The sequence below is a fragment of the Mixophyes fleayi genome, chromosome 8, assembly GCF_038048845.1.
Source record: "Mixophyes fleayi isolate aMixFle1 chromosome 8, aMixFle1.hap1, whole genome shotgun sequence".
Taxonomy (NCBI): domain Eukaryota; kingdom Metazoa; phylum Chordata; class Amphibia; order Anura; family Limnodynastidae; genus Mixophyes; species Mixophyes fleayi.
Genome location: NC_134409.1, coordinates 118,492,850 through 118,516,152, shown reverse-complemented (window position 1 = coordinate 118,516,152; position 23,303 = coordinate 118,492,850). Strand labels below are relative to the sequence as shown.

The following is a 23,303-nucleotide window of genomic DNA, read 5'->3' as shown; positions in this document are numbered from 1 at the left end:
TAGGGACCTTAACCATCTGGGATCCTCATCCATGTTTCGTCATTTTTCAGCAAATTCTTGTAAAACTGTTGGGAAAATCAGAAACTTCGGTTAAAAAAAAAATAACAACAAGCATTCCAGCATAATCTACCTCCCTTCTCTCATCTACATCCCAGCACCTGCAGTCTTCCCCCCCAACAATTGGCAGTTAAACAATCCTCTGCAAGAGGAAGCAAGAATGAAACCTGTCACCCAGTCGCAAAGCGGATCACAGACGCCCTGGGTACTATGCTAGTGTTAGATCTGCGTCCAATGTCCACTATTAATACAGTTGGTTTAAGACATTTATTTGAGGTGTTATGTCCCTGTTAGCAAATGTCATCACTATACCATTTTACTAGAAAAGCTAATTCTCTCCTGTACCGGAAAGTTCCTAAAAATGTCATTATTGGGTGACAAAATGGTATTCTACCCACTGTACACTTAACCACAGATGTGTACAAGCGTAACTGGGCAAACAAAAGATTATATGACTGTGAAAGCTCACTGGGTTGGTCATTCGCCTTCATCAGCATGGACAGCAGCAGCATGTACCCCAGTACATCACATTTTTGAGAAGTAGGCTACTCTGTGTATCAGCAGCTTCACTAAGAGGCATACAGCTGACAAACTGTTCCAAAAACTAAGGGATGTCATTGAAAGATGGCTAATCCTGCTTGGAGTCTCCTGAGGATATGTCATTTCTGATTACGACCCCAATATTGGTCCAGCATTACAGCGGGGTTGAATTTTATCACATTTCCTGTTTTGCACACACTATCAACTTGGTGTTACAGAACTTTTGAAAAATGACATGCAGGAGATGCTGTTTGTGTCCATAAACATTTAGGGTCAATTTCTGGTTTCTGCAACAGCATGTAGGAGAATGCAGCAGCTGCAACAAGACTAGCATTTGGGGGGAATATACTTTAGTCCAGCGAAGTAGTTACCTGTGAAGAAAGTGCAGACACGGTTAGCTTGAGTCAAGTGATTGCCTTAATAATAGATTTTGAAAAGGTGCTACATAAAATTATAGTGTGCAATAAAACAAAGTAAATGTGCTAACTATATTTTAATTGTAGATTAAATACTTAATTTTCTTTGCAAGGATCCCAGACTTATCAACATCTTGTTGGGACGACTTCTCCTTCAGTTTCTCTGGCAACTGCTTGTTGTAAAAGAAATTGCTTTCCCAAGACACCCAGTGGTGATGCAGATGAGTCCGCTAAACATTTTGATATTTGCTGTGCTGTAAAAGAATTGCCCAAAAATCGTGACAGCTCTGCCATAAAATCAACTAGTCATTCCCTTTGGAAGGCCATTATCAGCAATTACATCTTACTACACAGACTTCTATGATATTGGGATGAATTAGTATTGTTGGAGGAAGATTATCACTAAACCCTGCCACCTCTCCAGTTTCGCAGTGAGCTATGGTACAATAAAATGTAACTGCAGATTTAGACCAAGACTGTCAGCCCTATTATTTCTATTTCAGCAATTACAATTAGCAATAGAGCAATGAAGCTCTTCTCTTTGGGTGTTACCTATATAACGCAGCACAATTTGCCTGCAAATTCTACAGACAAGCCTGCTTGTCTTCCTCTCCATCAATGACTCTTAGCAATTGAGCACTCGTCTTTGGGTGTATATTACACCCAAACATTATTAGTGAAAATTATGAAAAATACAGTTTAATCCCTGATAGGCCCTCTACCATCCTTTGCATGTTAATAGTAGGATTGGTTGGAATTATGGTCAAGGTCACACATTTTTTTGACAAATCCTTCAAACCAGCCCAGATGTCAAACTGTTGTGGTCTGCCACCTGCGTCATCCCTGTTTGTGTTTGGAAAGTGCATATTGGTGCCAGAACCTCACATGCCAGAACTGCTCCCACTGGTGCCACACTGCTGCAGGACTTACACAATCAACTGCATCCTCATCGTCGGATACCCAAATCTCCCCCACATCCTCTTCTAAAGACAAAGTGCCATCCTCACTTGGTGTATCACCGGCTACACTCGGGCTGTTCAGGCACACATCAGCAGAACTGCTGAAAAGGCCCTTCTTTATGGGTACACTAACAAAATGGTCACGATTAGACATCCCACTGTTGAATGGACTCTCCACAGGGATTGGTGTCATTTCTGATTCAGAGCAAACATTATCCTCTAATGCCTTACTGTTATCTTGCAGCTCGGCTTTGACGCGCAACAGTAGTTGTGCACCAATTGTAGGCTGGGTAACTTTTTGGGATCTGCCCCTAATAGCCAAAGGTGAAGGCCTCATTCTCTCTTTGCTACTACGTGTGTAGAATGGCATGCTTGCAATTTTTTTTTTATCGTTACTTAACTTTTGCTCAGTTACACTTCTTTTTCGCTTCAATACAGTAAAAAAAATTAGAGTTTTTGTTTTTTGCACTAATTTGGAAACACTCTGTTGTTTGACATCGCCTTGGCCAGATGACGTACTGGGAACACTAACATCAGGACTGGTGACAGAACCTGGTTGCTCATTCTGATCATATCTGGACTGCTTTGAATCCATTCTGAGCGCAAAGAACTGGGGAGTGCTAAAAATTATTTGGTAGATACTGCTGACAGATATGACTTTTGACAGCCAGAAATATTTATGCACAATTATGGGGGACACCCCAAAAGCACCGAGGAGTGCTAAAAATTATTTGGTAGCCAGAAATATTTATGCATAATTATGGGGGACACCCCAAAAGCACTGAGGAGTGCTAAAAATTATTTGGTAGATACTGCTGACAGATATGACTTTTGACAGCCAGAAATATTTATGCACAATTAGGGAGGACACCCCAAAAGCACTGAGGAGTGCTAAAAATTATTTAGTAGATACTGCTGACAGATATGACTTTTGACAGCCAGAAATATTAGTGCACAATTAGGGAGGACACCCCAAAAGCACTGAGGAGTGCTAAAAATTATTTAGTAGATACTGCTGACAGATATGACTTTTGACAGCCAGAAATATTAATGCACAATTAGGGAGGACACCCCAAAAGCACTGAGGAGTGCTAAAAATTATTTAGTAGATACTGCTGACAGATATGACTTTTGACAGCCAGAAATATTAATGCACAATTAGGGAGGACACCCCAAAAGCACTGAGGAGTGCTAAAAATTATTTAGTAGATACTGCTGACAGATATGACTTTTGACAGCCAGAAATATTAATGCACAATTAGGGAGGACACCCCAAAAGCACTGAGGAGTGCTAAAAATTATTTAGTAGATACTGCTGACAGATATGACTTTTGACAGCCAGAAATATTAATGCACAATTAGGGAGGACACCCCAAAAGCACTGAGGAGTGCTAAAAATTATTTAGTAGATACTGCTGACAGATATGACTTTTGACAGCCAGAAATATTAATGCACAATTAGGGAGGACACCCCAAAAGCACTGAGGAGTGCTAAAAATTATTTAGTAGATACTGCTGACAGATATGACTTTTGACAGCCAGAAATATTAGTGCACAATTAGGGAGGACACCCCAAAAGCACTGAGGAGTGCTAAAAATTATTTAGTAGATACTGCTGACAGATATGACTTTTGACAGCCAGAAATATTAATGCACAATTAGGGAGGACACCCCAAAAGCACTGAGGAGTGCTAAAAATTATTTAGTAGATACTGCTGACAGATATGACTTTTGACAGCCAGAAATATTAATGCACAATTAGGGAGGACACCCCAAAAGCACTGAGGAGTGCTAAAAATTATTTAGTAGATACTGCTGACAGATATGACTTTTGACAGCCAGAAATATTAATGCACAATTAGGGAGGACACCCCAAAAGCACTGAGGAGTGCTAAAAATTATTTAGTAGATACTGCTGACAGATATGACTTTTGACAGCCAGAAATATTAATGCACAATTAGGGAGGACACCCCAAAAGCACTGAGGAGTGCTAAAAATTATTTAGTAGATACTGCTGACAGATATGACTTTTGACAGCCAGAAATATTAATGCACAATTAGGGAGGACACCCCAAAAGCACTGAGGAGTGCTAAAAATTATTTAGTAGATACTGCTGACAGATATGACTTTTGACAGCCAGAAATATTAATGCACAATTAGGGAGGACACCCCAAAAGCACTGAGGAGTGGTACAAATTATTTAGTAGATACTGCTGACAGATATGACTTTTGACAGCCAGAAATATTAATGCACAATTAGGGAGGACACCCCAAAAGCACTGAGGAGTGCTAAAAATTATTTAGTATATACTGCTGACAGATATGACTTTTGACAGGCAGAAATATTAATGCACAATTAGGGAGGACACCCCAAAAGCACTGAGGAGTGCTAAAAATTATTTAGTATATACTGCTGACAGATATGACTTTTGACAGGCAGAAATATTAATGCACAATTAGGGAGGACACCCCAAAAGCACTGAGGAGTGCTAAAAATTATTTAGTAGATACTGCTGACAGTTATGACTTTTGACAACCAGAAATATTTATGCACAATTATGGGGGACACCCCAAAAGCGCTGGGGAGTGCCAAATATTAAGAAAAAATAATAAACCTCTATCCTCCTCTCTTTACTAGCGATTTTGGTTAGAGCAATTGCAAGAACAATATTGTATTCTCTGTCCCTGCTCTAATCAGCCTATGACTACACCCTGCTCTCTCCCTCTGTCAAATGGCGATGGATTGCTGTGGAGGCGTGTATTTATAAAGTTGAAGTATCGCGAGAACCGAGCCCCGAGATCCAACGACGTCACGATGACGTTTGGCCTCGATTTGGATTCGGAACGGGCGGGAGAGTACCGAGCTGCTCAGCTCGGTACTCGGATACCCAAAGTTCGGGTGGGTTCGGTTCTCGGAGAACCGGACCCGCCCATCTCTAAAATAAATACGCTTTCAAAATTGCTATAGTGCCATATAAACCAATGCCTGTCCCTGGCGTGTATAATGCTCTATGTGCATGCTCATGAGTTAGCGAATGGTTGTATAAATATATATCCAATTTTCTGGTATAACAACAGAAACTGATATGCAATAAACTAAATGTACCATAAACTGACCATAAATCAGGTGGATATTGCCATGAAACAAGTATATATCATGAAAGTTAATTTGGTTTAAGATACATATGGTACCTTGGTGATTTCAGCTACACTACTATACTGTCAAAACACATATATAGGAAAAGCTCTGACGATCCTGGCTGCTTACTGAATTTGTATTGCAGTCTGTCTGTTTGGTGGGTATGTGGGGCTCTCTTTGAGTATCAAGTGACCGGCGTGTCCATGGGCTTTAGGTTGTGTAATGTGGGCGAGTTTGTTTTCAAGCCATTTTTTAACATTTTTAAATTTAATGTGTGGACCTTTTGAAGGTTGGATGTATTTATATGTTATATACTGTGTTCTCTTTAATGCAGGGCTTTCCATATGTCATATACCTATACATTTTCAATAAAGGCTCCAATATTCCAGGATCCAGACTAGAAATCTGCAGGAGGTTGTGGAAGCAGCAATAACAAGTAGGCGAGAATAATACAGTCCAGCAACAGCCTTGTTCTTCACCCTTTCATTTTGTTACCTAACCTCTCTTGTTCTCTCTCTCTCTCTCTTTTCCATCCCCTCTCCCTTGCTGTATTTTATCTCGCACCTTCCTCAATATCCTGAGCATTCACCTGCTGTGCTTATACTTAACATCTTGCTCACCTTCTCCTCCTCCATGCCACCTTCACTCCTCCTCATCCTCTCTAATCTTACCCTCTCTCCACAGCATACAGGACAGTGACAATCAGCTTGAGGCACACAAAAAAGCAAAGACCAACCATTAATCTTCACGTAAGTGAAAACTTTATTTTATTAGCTGATTTTAGTCAGAGAACAACTAGTGTTTTTTTCCCACTTCAACTTGCCACCACATGCTGCCCGTTCCCCCCCCCCCATTCACACATTAGTACTGTGAGGGAGTGCTGTAGTATTCACTTGCGTCCACTGGGCCCTGCACTGTTTATTATTAGAGATGGTCACTGACCCCCGTGTTTTGGTTTTGGATTCGGTTTTGGATCTGGATTACCGTCGTGTTTTGGTTTTGGTTTTGGTTTTGCAAAACCGCCCTTGCGTGTTTTGGTTTTGGTTTGGTTTGGTTTTGTTTTGCAATTTGTTAAAAAAATTACATTTATTGGTGCTAAAATAACATAATTTAGGTATTATTTTGCAGCTACATTATTATTAACCTCAGTAACACTAATTTCCAGTCATTTTTTATTCAATTTTGAACACCTCCTATGTCACAATATGATTTTCATACACTTGAAAAGAAAAATTGCTGCAGTTCTTGCCAGTGATAACAAAAAGGTCATTGTCATGCCTGGGCATAAGACCAAAAATCCACCTCTTAAGTGTGGAATTATTTTTACACAAATCTTGGCAAGAGTTGTCTATCCATTTGTAGCTTTTTTAAAGCCACACTCAGTAGAGGTAGGGACCTTAACCATCTGGGATCCTCATCCATGTTTCGTCATTTTTCAGCGACTTCTTGGAAAACTGTTGGGAAAATCAGAAACTTCGGTTAAAAAAAATGACAACAAGCATTCCAGCATAATCTACCTCCCTTCTCTCATCTACATCCCAGTACTTGCAATCTTCCCCCCAACACCTTTATAATCAATATCCCCTGAACCAACAATTGGCAGTTAAACAATCCTCTGCAAGAGGAAGCAAGAATGAATCCTGTCACCCAGTCGCAAAGCGGATCACAGACGCCATGGGTACTATGCTAGTGTTAGATCTGCGTCCAATGTCCATTATTAATACAGTTGGTTTAAGACATTTATTTGAGGTGTTATGTCCCTGTTAGCAAATGTCATCACTATACCATCTTACTAGAAAAGCTAATTCTCTCCTGTACCGGAAAGTTCCTAAAAATGTCATTATTGGGTGACAAAATGGTATTCTACCCACTGTACACTTAACCACAGATATATGTACAAGCGTAACTGGGCAAACAAACGATTATATGACTGTGAAAGCCCACTGGGTTGGTCATTCGCCTTCCCCAGCATGGACAGCAGCAGCATGTACCCAGGTACATCACATTTTTGAGAAGTAGGCTACTCTGTGTATCAGCAGCTTCACTAAGAGGCATACAGCTGACAAACTGTTCCAAAAACTAAGGGATGTCATTGAAAGATGGCTAATCCTGCTTGGAGTCTCCTGAGTATATGTCATTTCTGATTACGACCCCAATATTGGTCCAGCATTACAGCGGGGTTGAATTCCATCACATTTCCTGTTTTGCACACACTATCAACTTGGTGTTACAGAACTTTTGAAAAATGACATGCAGGAGATGCTGTTTGTGTCCATAAACATTTAGGGTCAATTTCTGGTTTCTGCAACAGCATGTAGGAGAATGCAGCAGCTGCAACAAGACTAGCATTTGAGGGGAATATACTTTAGTCCAGCGAAGTAGTTACCTGTGAAGAAAGTGCAGACACGGTTAGCTTGAGTTAAGTGATTGCCTTAATAATAGATTTTGAAAAGGTGCTACATAAAATTATAGTGTGCAATAAAACAAAGTAAATGTGCTAACTATATTTTAATTGTAGATTAAATACTTAATTTTCTTTGCAAGGATCCCAGACTTATCAACATCTTGTTGGGACTTCTTCTCCTTCACTTTCTCTGGCAACTGCTTGATGTAAAAGAAATTGCTTTCCCAAGACACCCAGTGGTGATGCAGATGAGTCCGCTCAACATTTTGATATTTACTGTGCTGTAAAAGAATTGCCCAAAAATCGTGACAGCTCTGCCCTATAATCAACTAGTCATTTTCTTTGGAAGGCCATTATCAGCAATTACATCATACTACACAGACTTCTATGATATTGGGATGAATTAGTATTGCTGGAGGAAGATTATCACTAAACCCTGCCACCTCTCCAGTTTCGCAGTGAGCTATGGTACAATAAAATGTAACTGCAGATTTAGACCAAGACTGTCAGCCCTATTATTTCTATTTCAGCAATTACAATTAGCAATGGAGCAATGGAGCTCTTCTCTTTGGGTGTTACCTATATAACGCAGTAAGATTTGCCTGCAAATTCTACAGACAAGCCTGCTTGTCTTCCTCTCCATCAATGACTCTTAGCAATTGAGCACTCGTCTTTGGGTGTATATTACACCCAAACATTATTAGTGAAAATCATGAAAAATACAGTTTAATCCCTGATAGGCCCTCCACCATCCTTTGCATGACAGATATGACTTTTGACAGCCAGAAATATTAATGCACAATTAGGGAGGACATCCCAAAAGCACTGAGGAGTGCTAAAAATTATTTAGTAGATACTGCTGACAGTTATGACTTTTGACAGCCAGAAATATTAATGCACAATTAGGGAGGACACCCCAAAAGCACTGAGGAGTGCTAAAAATTATTTAGTAGATACTGCTGACAGATATGACTTTTGACAGCCAGAAATATTAATGCACAATTAGGGAGGACACCCCAAAAGCACTGAGGAGTGCTAAAAATTATTTAGTAGATACTGCTGACAGATATGACTTTTGACAGCCAGAAATATTAATGCACAATTAGGGAGGACACCCCAAAAGCACTGAGGAGTGCTAAAAATTATTTAGTAGATACTGCTGACAGATATGACTTTTGACAGCCAGAAATATTAATGCACAATTAGGGAGGACACCCCAAAAGCACTGAGGAGTGCTAAAAATTATTTAGTAGATACTGCTGACAGATATGACTTTTGACAGCCAGAAATATTAATGCACAATTAGGGAGGACACCCCAAAAGCACTGAGGAGTGCTAAAAATTATTTAGTAAATATTGCTGACAGATATGACTTTTGACAGCCAGAAATATTAATGCACAATTAGGGAGAACACCCCAAAAGCACTGAGGAGTGCTAAAAATTATTTAGTAGATACTGCTGACAGTTATGACTTTTGACAGTCAGAAATATTTATGCACAATTATGGGGGACACCCCAAAAGCGCTGGGGAGTGCTAAAAATTATTTAGTAGATACTGCTGACAGTTATGACTTTTGACAACCAGAAATATTTATGCACAATTATGGGGGACACCCCAAAAGCGCTGGGGAGTGCCAAATATTAAGAAAAAATAATAAACCTCTATCCACCTCTCTTTACTAGCGATTTTGGTTAGAGCAATTGCAAGAACAATATTGTATTCTCTGTCCCTGCTCTAATCAGCCTATGACTACACCCTGCTCTCTCCCTCTGTCAAATGGCGATGGATTGCTGTGGAGGCGTATATTTATAAAGTTGAAGTATCGCGAGAACCGAGCCCCGAGATCCGACGACGTCACGATGACGTTCGGCCTCGATTTGGATTCGGAACGGGCGGGAGAGTACCGAGCTGCTCAGCTCGGTACTCGGATACCCAAAGTTCGGGTGGGTTCGGTTCTCTGAGAACCAGACCCGCCCATCTCTATTTATTATAGTGACATTACTGAATATGTAAAAAATTGTCTGTTAAATTTATTTGAAAATCATTGCTTTTGTCTGAAGTTAAACATGGTCTTCTTCACTGGGACAGCTTTGTTAGGGTTATACTGATAAACCAAAAAAATCAAGCTAGTCTGGTTTACAATTTTAGAACAATGGTCTTAAAGAATTTCCTACTGAGTCAGGTGACCATTTGCATGAGTATACTTTTTTAAACTCACTCATCATCCCATATACAAAAGTAAAAGTGCTTTATCAACACCTAATTCCTAATAATAATTTACTGTAGAAAGGAAGAAAAACTATGCAATCTAAACTTAATGTACTTTAACCATTTTAGACAAAATCCACACATACATCTAGGTATGTTTTGCTTTCATTTGGATTGATGACTGCTTTTAAAGATGTTGTTGAAGCCTGGAAAAAAGGGACTCTGGATGCCCCTATAATAGGAGTATTCCCTGACTATTCCCCAATAATCTGTGAGCAATTCTGAGATATAGCATTTTCACAGCTGATGTACTATGAAACACTCACATGTACTCAACACTATCTATAATATGGGCAGGATTTAGCAGACTATCCTGCTCAGCTAGGAGCTTTTCCCAGCAAGAGGAGCATTTGGGACATACTTCCCACTCTTCACTTTACATAAATACTGCGTGAACCAGTTAGTTGTGCACTCTTCATATAAGAGAAATATGGGAGGGAGATGTAGATGGTTGGAGGCTCTAACTATGCCCTTCATGGTGCTGGCCAGACATTCTTTGATAGGATGGTGCTTCTCACAATAGGCCCTTGATAGTTTTCAGCACCAGGCCCATGTGGCCCCTAATTTGGCCCTGGGGCCGGAATGTGATCACCTGGGCCCCCACAGAGGAAGAACTGTTGGAGCAGCCTGTGCTGCTCGGTAATGCAGAATCCTCACTGTCTCTGTTGAGCTCCGATTGGCTGACACTCAGCCAATCAGAGCACAGACATGCCCCCTACCCATACTGCCATTGAGGAAACTGAAGGCAGCACTGCAAGAAAAGGTAAGTTTATGGGAGTTTATATGTCTGTGTGTATGACTGTGTGTGTGAGAGAGAGCATGTGTATGCAAGTGTCTATGAGAATTAGTGGCGCTATATAAATAGATAGATAGATATGAGAAATGTATTAGTGTGTATGAGAGTGAATGTGAGTCAGTTTGTGTGTATCAGAGTGTGAGTTAGTGTGTATGACAAATGTGTGTATGAGAGAAGGGGTGTGAGTCAGTGTGTATGAGAATTGTATTAGTGTGTGTCCATGCACTCAGTATATAGAAAAAGAGGGATCATACCGCTGGATTAATTAAAAAAAGGGATATTTGCAGGGACAATAAATTTCCATGGACAAATCTTTAAAATCCTTGGAAATTAAGGGCAGTCGGTAACTCCAGCAGTGTCCAGCACAAAAAAAATCAAGAAATAGTGTTAAGTTATACATTAAAGCAAAACACTGCTTATCACTTTTTATTATTTATGTTTCTATGATAGTGCAGACATTCAGAGACTTTCTCTTTGTGCATATGTGTCTATTTGTCTGATTATTTGCGGGTCTGAGTGGAAATATGGGAGGTGTAAAAATGTCACTACAAAGTCCATCACATTGCCACGTTAGGATTTCTCCTTTCATTATGTTCAACTTTCCATTTCTCCAAAATACTATTGCTTATAATTTCATTAAGTCTTAAGAAAGGGGACTCTATTTGTTTCCCTTGGAATTGGTCTAATATAAAAGTCAAACGATTAACGTATGAACATATTTTAGATTTAGGACTTTAAATATTGTCTTTAATGTTTTTATAAAGTCTGCTTGCGGAGCTCACCATTCTTACAGTTCCATTGTTTTCTTTCTCTTCCATAGAATTTCTCTATCTTGTCCCAGAGATATTCCTGGCAATGTTATAATAATCCAATAATTAGTGTGTGTCCGTGTTTTGCTATTGATTTAACATCTGGGCTGGTTGGGGGGGGGGGGGCTAGAGTGTTCACTCATGGCTCGTCTTTTCATATTTCTTGTACCTATCCTTTTTCCCCAAACAGGAGCCCAACATTCCAGGATCAAGACAAGCAACTACTGAGCTTAAGACACCTGGAAGTGAAAGCTGAAAGAACAGGTAGGAGAGAGCAGGATAGCTGTCAACTGTTCTGATTCTGGTGGGACAGTCCTGAATTTGGGTGACTGTTCCGCTTTGTACCAATCTATGGGTTGGGACCCAGACTGTGCACTTTTTGCATACTCCGCATTCTTATATAACTTGGTATTCCCCGGCGCAATTGAAGGATCGTGGTCCCATTCATGTGAAGTAAGTAAAAGATTTTAATGAAGTTTGTAAAAAGTAACATGCTCAAGTATATACATATTTATCACAGAAAGAAGAGTGATCACTCATTAATCAACAATTTCCGAGATACAGTATCAAAAATAGCAAAAGTCCAGAAGTTCATAATCAACATAAATAGGTCAAAATAGCAGATTGAGAGATAAGAAACTGGAGTCTTCTCTTGTATTTGCTGACAATCTCAGAGAGAGATAAAAGGGATTTCCTGCTGGGAGAGTTCCATGTAAGGAGCTCCAGATGAGAGCATATAATGAGGTCTATAACAAAACACTGGATGCAGAGTTCTGTGCATTGCTTATCTCTCTGCTGAGAGATTTATTGTACCACAAAGTCACTGACTTTGTAAAGCAGGGATTACTCCCAGAGACAAGTTGAATCAGTTTTGTTTTACATCTACCTGCAGAACCCCTGTATGTGTAGTAAAAAAAAGAGGCACACAATGACTGTATAAAATCAGCCCTGTTTCCAGTCTACAACAGGGACTCATTTAAGCTAACAAGGCATAAGTGTCTGGAAAATTGTCATATTCTCTCAGGCTGATGATTGCAGAGAAAGTAACCTGTTCAGTCTGCAGAGGTTAAGTGATTTCTCTACTGCCCTTCCTGAAAGAAAAACACCCAGACAGATAATTAACCTTTAACTGTCAAAAATGACTCTTGCTGCATAAGGACTGAATGATGCAAAACTTGCAGATCTTAAAGTGAACGTTTGGTTAATCCACAAATAGACCACTCCCTCAAAAAGTCAAACAGAAAGACACTGCACCATATTAGGAGCACATCTAACAAGAAATCACTTTAAAGTATATGGGATTTAAGTCCACCACCACAATTATCCATAATTGGCTGCAACATTAAGTTAATGTAAAAGTAAGGACAACTCATCATGTGCACCACTGTTACCGAGAGATATTAAACCATACTTGCCAACTCTTCCGGAAAGTCCGGGAGACTCGCGAAATTCAGGTCAGTCTCCCGGGCTCCCGCGAGAGCTGGCATTTCTCCCGCATCCCGGAATTCACAGAGAATCACGTCATTTGACGCAATTCTCGGTGAATAACGCCATTTTGGAGGGCGGGAGGGGGCGGGGTAAGGCCAATCGCGTCATTTTGGCCCTGCCCTCTGCGACATGAATTACGGTTTCATGGGGGGCGGGGCCAAAATGACGCGATTGGCCTCGCCCCGACCCTTATCGCCCTCCAGTCACGTCCCCTCTCCCGGAAAAATGTTTCCAGCAGTAGGCAAGTATGTATTAAACCATTTTATGGGGTATAGCTGTCTAAGATAATATTTACTGCGTAGTAATTTTTCTATGAACCGAGTATATGGTTCGCTGGATAAACCTGTGTCTATATTGTTCAGTTCAAATGTTATTTACATGTACACACAAATGTGATAATTGTAACAGTTAATGTTATACCATTATTCACACCAAGGTCTTTGAGTTCTTTTGACCGCAATGTCTGCAATGTGAATTTTTGTCAAATGCATACAGTTTAAGGAACGCAAATTGGATTGGGGGTGCGGGGCCACAAAAGAGTAATGCTATAAGCATTACATTTTTCATATTGTCCTGTAATCTAGTGGCAAAGGAACAGGCACTCAGGTATTTTCACAAATGTATTCATTTTCTTACAATGGCATTATATTTGCTCTTACACTATTTTGTTTGTATTTTTCTTCTTCTTATTATTATTATTATTATTAATAATAATAATAATAATAATAATAATAATAATAACAATAATATGTGGGGTCTTGATAAGTTGCTTGTGAAAAGGTTTTTTTTAGACTCGCAGAGTAGCCATTATTTGCACATACTTTACATTTCCTGCTATGTATATTAGTCTATTCCCATTTTGGAACAAATATCCAAATAATATTGTAATATACAAATAAAATAAAGTTGCACAACAATTTGGTGACAATCGCAGAGAACACATTAGGGTCATTCTAATGCACAGGTAAAGTGTACATATTTATGAGGTTCAATTCATTTTGATAACAAGTTGTTTTTGATTCTTCTACAGAAATGTCAGGAGAACCAGATGAAAGTTCTGCTGCTAAAGAGCTCGTCAATAAACTCAAAGAGACAGGTTTGGATTCTGAGCATTGGCTCTATGTGCTTAAAGAACAGCTGGGCATTACAAATATTCAGTCATTACAACATGTAATTCCTGAAGACTGCTCAGTACTAGAGGAGAAGATTCGTTATCCCTGGGAAAAAAGAGCATTACATAAACTATTTAATATACCAGACAGCAGTGTACAGATTGCTGAAGTACAAGAGAAGCAATGTCAATTACTGAAAAATAAAAATGAACAAGCTTCTAAAATACTAACACAGTTAAAAGAATTGAGATCTGAAGGAAAAAGTCGACATGATGAACTTGTCAAACACAGTGAAGAAGAAATGTGGAAAGCCCTGGAGATACCTAGTGAATGCTCAGCACCACCTGAAAAATCATTAGTGGATCTGGTAGATCACTTTGAAAATCTGATTAAGCTCAGAGATGAATCATATTTAAAAAGAGAGAATTTAAACGATGAAGAGATCATTAAATGTGCTTCTGGAGGGCTGGCACTTGAGGGAATTTTCCAAACAAAAAACATAGAAGACATGTTTAAGAAACGTGAACCACTTCTCTGTATTCCAAATGGTTTCAAACTTGTTGGACCAGAACAAAGTCCAGCTTATCAGCAAAAGGAATTTACGTCTCATGAAGAGGAATCGAGATTTAAAAGAATTGTTGAAAAGATTGGGTTAAGTTTAAGTAGTTCAGTTACTGCTGGTTTTATGGGATTAGGTATAAAGTGCAGTACTGATTACAGCAAATCTTCACAATCTGACAAGGTCAGCAAACAATCAAGTGAGCACACTGATGTTTGTACAACCAGATATAACTACATCCCATTAGCTTCCTGTTACTTTACAAAGGACCAGCTCAGACTTTCACAGGCTGCAATAAATGAGTTAAAAGGCATTGAAAACTTAATTGGCATAAATTCAAATGAACAAATTCTAGTAACAAAGTGTGCTGATTTCTTCCAGAGGTTTGGCTCACATGCCAACCTAGGCCCTATATACTTTGGGGGAATATACTGGTGGAAAGCTTCCATGCAAGGAGTTACTACCAGTCAGCTGCAGCAAGCAAAAAATATGACATCTGAAGCCCTAAACTTCTACATGGGTGATAGTTATGCTGGAAGTGGAGGTGACATTGACCTGTCAACAACAAATACACAGGGTTCTGTGGACAAGTCTAAACTATCGACATTTCAGAAGGATATTCAGTTTTCTGTTACCAAAACGGGGGGTCCATCAGGAGCTGATTCTCTCTCCCACTGGAAATCTGGACTTGCAACCAGTAACAAAACCTGGAGTGTCATAGATAGAGGATTTCAGCTGATACCAATATGGAAAATCATTGTAGACAATCACAAGGATGAGTTCATAGACAGTTTTAAACTTAGTTCCTGCCTAATTAAATACTACACATCAGTGACTGGTCTCAGCTCAGAAACAATGATTGGAGAACATCTAGAAACGCCTCTGGAAAAAACAAAACTGTTCTTAGAAAATGTGAAGTTCTGGAACATTGACAACTGCAGAGAACATTTAAAAGCACTGATTGATTTTAAACAAACACTCTATGAAACCACAAGAAGTTATAGTGCCTGGGTGACTTTATGTCTGTCAGATAAAAGTCTACAAGACTTTTTAGTTAACATTGTTAAGAAATACAAAGATGATTCTGAACAAGACACAAGTTTCATAAAAGTTTCATTGCAACAGCTAGTTGAGTCTCATATTTATTCAGTTGATAACTTCCCCAGTGCTTCATTTATTATGAGATGGATTTATGCCTCTGAGAAGGATGAACTTCATCACATTTCTGTGTTTGATTATAAAGAACTTATTGATGTTTTACAGAAATCGATGGAAGACATTCTTCATGTTAGTGTATCCTTGAAGTCATCCACAGAAGAACACCACCAAGCAAAGGTTAAAGCTACAATGCACATTAGTCGCTCATTGTATTCCTTCCTGAGATCTATTAGGGAGATGAAACAAACTGACACAGAATTATTGGTACTCTGCATTGCAAACAACTCCGGTTATTGTATGATAAATCATAACTTCCGAATCCTTTTAGGATATAAAGATATTGAGTTTCTGAAAAATCAGATTCAAGAAATCTATATGGAGTACACAAACCTCAGAAGTCAGAGTGTTCAGCAGGCTCAAGCATTCGTCCTGTACACAGGTTTAACATCTGTAGGTGAATATAAAGCAATCTCTTTGGAACAAAAAAAAGAACGTTTGAGTTTTATGAAAAAGCACCTGGGAGATTGTATTTTACCAAATGTCAATGATATTATTGAACAACATTCAGAATATTGTGATTGGAGTAAAATGGAAGATGGGCTGAGACAAGTTAGCTATGGACACATGAAAAACCTTTTCAAAACAGATGAAAATGCTGAGGAGTTTAATAATATATGCCAAGAAAAAGTACCAATTATAAAAAATGATAAAGAAATGGACTGCAGAAACATGGACACATATTTTGTACAATTGCTGCAGAGACTGGATCTGGAAAAGTATTATCCACAAAAAATGAATACTGCTGACTTTCATAAGATCTGTAGATCTTCTATATTTGAAATTCAGATTTTAGAAGAAAAACATGTTCCTTTGCATTTTTTGCAAAAATTGCTCATGTTGGACTATCGTGCACGATATGTACAGTGTAAATGCAATGCTAACCCCATTCAGGTGAACACAAGGACAATCAATGAAGATGATGAAATGGACATATCTGAAGATTTCTTAGAAGAATTCCTTGGTGAATCTAATGATGATTTTCAAAATCAGACCACAAATAGTGAACAATCTATCCACCCTATGGATGTCCAGATGGTAATTTTTCATTGTGCTAATGACTTTATGAGACAATATATTTACACAAAACTTTCATTTTGCCAGTTTGCTGTACCACTTTTGGTAACTAATCCTGGTACAAATTATGTTGAGTTCCCACTTTGGTCTTTTCAAGAAGTTAAAAAGAAGTGGAAAACTAAAAGTGGAGATAACACCAAGAATGATAAATCTAATGACAAATTTATTAAGGAAGCAGAAAATCCAATTATATCCTTCATTCGTTTTGGGCCATCTACTTCCTCTAAATCCCAGTTAATCAATTGGTTGATGAGTAAACAAAGACATGATATATTCTACCACCGTCACTGCAAAGGAAGCACCAAGAACTATGTGCTGATGAATGGAGTTACAGAGATTGCCTGGTATTGTCCAGGTGGGAAGGAGGATGACACGTTTGATGACTGTATCGCATTCACTAATCTTCATGGTGATGCCAGAGAACATGATCATCAAGTACAATTCTTACAACAAATTTCATCTGTCATTGTAGTAATGTTCACTGACTCAGATGTAAAGGATATGAAAGGGAAAGTAGTGCTACAACAATTATTGAAATCCCCCATACCATTAATATGTCTACTTGCAGACAAAGAACGTAGTCAACCAACACTTAGATTTGAAAAAAAAAAAATAGGTATAAAAAACAGAAATGAAGCAGAATTGTTGCAAGAAATGACAACAGCGATCCAATCATTATTACTTATTTCAAAACGAAGGCTTTCCCTTAACAAATGTGGTAGTCTTGCCAGATCTCATGGATTTATTGTTGATGAAGACAGAGAACAGTGCAAGCAAGGGAGAGAACAAGCTGAGATCCTACTCTCCCTGTTAAAAGGAAAGAATGTATCAGCCAGAAAGACTGAATTTCTTCCTTTACAAGGTGATCTCTGGCACAGGTGGTGCATGAAAGACAAAGAACTGACTCGACTCAAGAGTAAAAACAACCTGAGTATTGAGCAACAACGAAGTGACATTGAGTCTCAAAAACAAACAATAAGAAATAGACAACTAGAAAGAGCATTTCCTCTCAATGACTTCATGGGATCTTTTCTACAGATTCTACAATCAAATGATCAATGGTCAAAAATGTATTTTCTCCAGTGGTTTAAAATGTATTTGGATGACTTGTCTTCAAATACTCTTTCAGTGCTGAACCAGGAGTACCACAATGTGTGGTCCAAAGTAAAGAAGGAAAAGCAAACAGGTAAAAATAAAGAGATTATAGAAAAAATGGACAAAGATTTAGAAAAATTATCAATTAAGATCAATATGTCAACATTTGGGCTTGAGCACATTCTAAGAGAACTGGGACAAATCTATGAAGCATCAGAAACTTCCCCCAAACAGGATAAAAGTTTTTTCAGATTTCCAAAAATTGTTGCAAATCTCATGATTTCAGGGCATCCGGTTGAGCTGATGGATGGTGATGCTGCACATGTACCACTGAGGTGGATTAGATCTATTCTGGATGAACTGATAAAAATACTAGGAGATAAGAAGCTTTATGTCCTCTCTGTACTGGGTATACAAAGTACAGGTAAATCCACGTTGCTCAATGCTATGTTTGGCCTGCAGTTTGCAGTGAGTGCTGGAAGATGTACTCGAGGAGCATTTATGCAGCTTATTGAGGTAGATGAAGAACTTAGACATGAAATGAACTTTGACTATATTCTTGTTGTAGATACTGAGGGACTAAGAGCTGTAGAGTTGTCAAATAAAAATGTACTTAATCATGATAATGAATTGGCTACATTTGTAATTGGCCTAGGTAACCTTACGGTAATCAACATTTTTGGGGAAAATCCTTCTGAAATGCAAGATATCCTACAGATTGCTGTCCAAGCATTTCTGAGAATGAAAAAAGTCAATCTACAGCCCAGCTGTCTATTTGTTCATCAAAATGTTGGAGAAATCACAGCCAAAGAAAAAAATATGCAGGGACGAAGACAACTTCAGGAGAAACTGGATGAAATGACATTGTGTGCTGCGCAGCAAGAGCAATGTGATGTAACCTATTTTAATGATGTCATCAAATTTGATGTAAACACTCATATTCACTACTTTTCCCACCTCTGGGAAGGGGACCCACCCATGGCTCCACCGAACCCAAGTTACAGCCAAAATGTGCAAACACTAAGACGGGTCATACTCAACTCAGCAAAACAGGAAGCACAACAAAATATTTTAAGTATTTCAATGTTCAAAACACGTGTTAATGACCTGTGGAATGCATTGCTTAATGAGAATTTTGTTTTCAGCTTTAAGAATTCTCTTGAGATTGCAGCATACAACAAACTGGAAGAGAAATACAGTCAATGGGCATGGACATTAAGGGAACACATGCTGACACTACAAAACAAAATCAATAACCAAATTCACAAGGATGAAATAATGTCGGTAAATGTAATGTTTCTAAACAAGGAGTATGAGGAAAAATACAAAACAGTCCTCAAGGACTTAAAGGTATTTTTTAATGATGAAAAGGACGGGGAGTTACTAGTGCAATGGAGAGTGAATACAGAAAACAGACTTGTTACCGTTAAAGATTACCTTATAGAAGAGATAAGGAAAAAGGCAGAGGAACTAATTAGATTAAAAAAGGACAATACAGAAATAAATAAATTGAAAGAGAAATATGAGGAACAAATGTTTGTAAAAAGCAGAAAAATGGCCCTAGACTTGGAAGGAAAAAAATTAAATGATAAAGACTTACTGGAAATATTCAATAAAATGTGGAATACCTTAATTACTGGGGCAACTGAGGCGATACGAACTCCTGAACCACCACAAATCTACCAGGATTTAGAAAATGTTTTTCTAGAGCGCTTCAAAAAAGAACCCAATCTAGTCAGTACAATCCGTGATTCTTATAAATGGGAAAACTTACCTCAGGTGTTCTCTAAGTATATTTCAACTAAATCAAAACTTTTCTTTATCCGTGCAAAGTTTTCAAATAATTTCCAGATAAAAATGGGAGTCGAAACCCAGGTTCTAAACAAGCGAATGGATGAATATATTGATCAAAAGCAGAAGGAGAAAATGGATTATCAGTGTATTTACTTTTATGAAATTCTGCAAATGCTAGAAACAGAAGTAAACACCATGTTAGTTAGTCATTTTAAATTCATACGTGAATACACACTGTATGTGTCTCTGTTCTTGTGCCATAAAGCTGCCCGCAGATTTCTCCAGATTTCTGAAGCTTTTAGAAAAGCCAATGATCCTATTGCCTATCTAAAAAGTAAAAGAGCACAATTCTGGCAGAGTTTTAAAATCTCTTGTGAAGGAAAAAAACAAATCGCATCACTGGCTGACTTTTTGTGTAACACATTAAAAGACTCCATCCAGCAAGCAGTGAATGAGAAGTCTGCAATTCAATTAGCTGGAGACATGAAAAGTAACCATTCTGCTTTGAATGGGAACAGATCAAAACTAGAGTTCTGTCTGCTTAAGTCACTGGCAGAGAATGAAATCTTTCAGGATTATATAAATTATATCACAGATCCTAAATCAGCAGTACGAGCCTTTATTGAGGAATGTATTGAACAGCATTTTAATGACGAGAAAAATACGTCAGATATTCTACACAAGAATGTGGATCACTTCAGAAACATTATAATAAAGGCTATAGATACATCCACTGTAATGGTCACAGACAAACAAGGTGATGTCAGCTCATGGATAGATACTTTCTGCTCAGAGCTCGGTAGTGAGATGAACCTGACATGTGCGGACCTCAAAAGTGTGAAATATCAGAACATAACCGATATAGATTTTCTAAAAGAGGCAATGACACAGGCTTTGGAAATTGTGGTGAAAGACCTAAAATACGAAATTTCCAGGTGTGATCTGTCCGATCTAAAGAATAATATTCTTGGGATGATATGTGATCATTTTAAAGGGTGCTGGCAGAGGTGCCCATTTTGTGCTGCAGTTTGTACAAATACTATTCCTGATCATGATGGCGATCATAGTGTTCAGTTCCATCGCCCTAATGGTCTTAATGGTTGGCACTATAAAGACACAGATTACTTGGCAACAAACATATGCTCTACTTCTGTATCCAGTGATTCCTCATTTTATGCTAGGCATGATAGTACTGAAAGCACTCCCTACAAAACCTACAGACAAGCAGGACCTCCTTACAGTAACTGGTCAATTACGCCAGACAACTCCTCATTATCTTACTGGAAATGGGTGACCTGCCACTTCCAGTCTGAAATTGAAACACATTATAATTTAAAATTTGCAGGTCTGGGAGCAATCCCTTCACAGTGGAAAAATATAAGTAAGCAGGAAGTCATATTGGAGATACATATGTAAAATGTCAAACAATGAATTTACAGTGAATTATTGTAAAAATAAAACTCAATTTATAGAATGCTGAGTAAAACCTTCATATAATATTTGTATTAAAATGTATCATATAATAAATCAGTAAATAGTGTAAAACTGAAATGCTAACAGAATTATTGATAAATTGTCATTTTAGACTAATAATACATAATACAGAAGACAATACAAATATTAGATGTTTGGTGAATTATCAGATCATAAAGGGGTTGAAGACTTACGTTGCGGTAGATGCCAATCACTGGTTTTGACAATCAGATGCTCTATGTCACTGATAGATCTCCCCTCCTCAAACGTATCCCAGTCATACATTGTAAAACTAACAATTGTAATTTACCACAAGGTTTGTCTATAAACAGTTAAATTCTGCAATTAACGTTTTATGAATTTTTGATGTGGTTATTTAGTATTATAGCCAGAATATAAAATCAGTTTGTTTTAATCATATATAATGATGCTTAATTCATGATTACCTTTTTTCTGAAAATGTTTCATTTTCTTGCTTCTTGCTATACTGTAATTAAACCATTTTGTATGAATTTGGTGATATGATCAGGATAAATTATGGTAATGCAGGGATCACTTTTCAGGCAAAGAAATCCCACATATGCCCTTAAATGTTTTGGGATAGCTAGAAAACAGAAGTGTCTAAAATCATATGGAAAAGCAGTTTATATTTAGTTTGTAATGTTTTAAAACAAAATGTGCAATAAATTAAATAAATCATGCCAAATAATCAATTTTCATTGAACTATGTGTCCTTTTTTTCAGAACATTCTGTCCTCTAGTAACTATGCAATAATTATAAACTACAGTCTTCTGAAATTCTATATGAGGTGATTACCCGAGTCTTATTTTGGGTATACCACTTCTAACTAAAACTGGACCTAATAGTAGCTGGGTGACCTGCCAATCATTGTTTACACCATGAATTTGTATGCTTTTACTCAAGTGCTTGAAATAATCATCTTCATGAAATATGTAGAGCAGCCCCCCCCCCCCCCATACCTCAGCAGATAAGCATCACGTTTAATGATCGTCAAAAGCCATCACACGCTTGTGCAGTCTTTACAAGTGAAATCCCAATGGGACACATACTATTAAGATTGAGATTTAGCACAACTGACTCTTACTTGTGAGGCCTCTCTTTCCACTATGTATACATATTGAATGTGGGAAGTGAAAGAGAGGAGGATTCAAGGATAACTCCCAGATAGCAGGTTTGGAGGACAGATGAAGGGGTAATGCTGTTAACAGAAAGAGAGATGCGAAGAGTCAAGGGGACTCTGGAGGATATAACACAATGGACTTTATTCATCAAGGCACGCAGTCTGAGCGCAAGTGCGTTTGCTCAAAAACGCACGTAAACCGGTCTGCGAACTCTCAAATTCAACAAAGAATGGATCTGAAGATACATGCGCTGATGAGTTCAGGTGTAGGTTTGCTGTGCTCTACTACACAAGACACTGCAGGATACGTCCAATACCTATGTGGATTATAAATTCGCAAAGGAACTCACAGAATTTTTTATAAATGAATGTCACCTGTTAATAATATAGGCATTAGTGATAAAACATAAACAGTGATGAAGTAAAACAGTGTTTTTTTAATCATTTTTTTCCTCATTAAATACATTTATTAGGATGTTCAGTAACATAATTTTTTGTTAAAATCAATTTTAGGATGTTCTTAATGTCTAATGGACATAAAATAAATGTTTACAGTTATTCCTGATTGCAAACACATATTATATCATGCATATGAGACTGTCATCACTACTGATCAGAGCTTAGACTAGTCCTGTAGCTGGAGCAAGAGATACGGCAGAAAAACTAAGTAACTCTGAGATGCCCAAAGCTTGATTCGGTCGTGGATGCCTGTCTTTGAGTTTGGCACCCCCTTACTGTTAATTGACTATGGCAAAACGCCCCTTCTTGCCCCATTTACTCTCCGAAATCTTCGGCTGTAATAGGTGTCCTTTGCGCTTGAAGACAGAGTGGACAGGGCTGCGTTAACTGGCACATGTGTTGGTTCTGGGCAGAATCGGCAGATACGTGCCTTGATTAATTAGTCAACAGACACTTGCGTTCAACTTGCAAACATGTACAAAAACCTTTTATTTATT

General features: G+C 38.2%; 1 protein-coding gene across 7 annotated transcripts in view; it reads left to right on the top strand.

Moving 5' to 3' along the window:
- LOC142099646 (interferon-induced very large GTPase 1-like) overlaps positions 1-21,924 on the top strand; it is a 59,015-nt gene extending 37,091 nt beyond the window's left edge. For 2 of the 7 annotated variants that reach the window (XM_075183307.1, XM_075183309.1), the window contains exons 3-6: positions 5,448-5,549; positions 5,798-5,862; positions 11,583-11,656; positions 13,911-21,924. In XM_075183307.1, coding sequence (XP_075039408.1) covers positions 13,913-21,148 — 7,236 coding nt within the window. In that variant the 5' untranslated portion in view covers positions 5,448-5,549; positions 5,798-5,862; positions 11,583-11,656; positions 13,911-13,912 and the 3' untranslated portion in view covers positions 21,149-21,924. The remainder of the gene's footprint in view (positions 1-5,447; positions 5,550-5,797; positions 5,863-11,582; positions 11,657-13,910) is intronic. The other 5 variants (XM_075183310.1, XM_075183313.1, XM_075183311.1 and 2 more) reach the window with 3 other exon arrangements.
- The last annotated feature ends 1,379 nt before the right edge of the window (positions 21,925-23,303 follow it).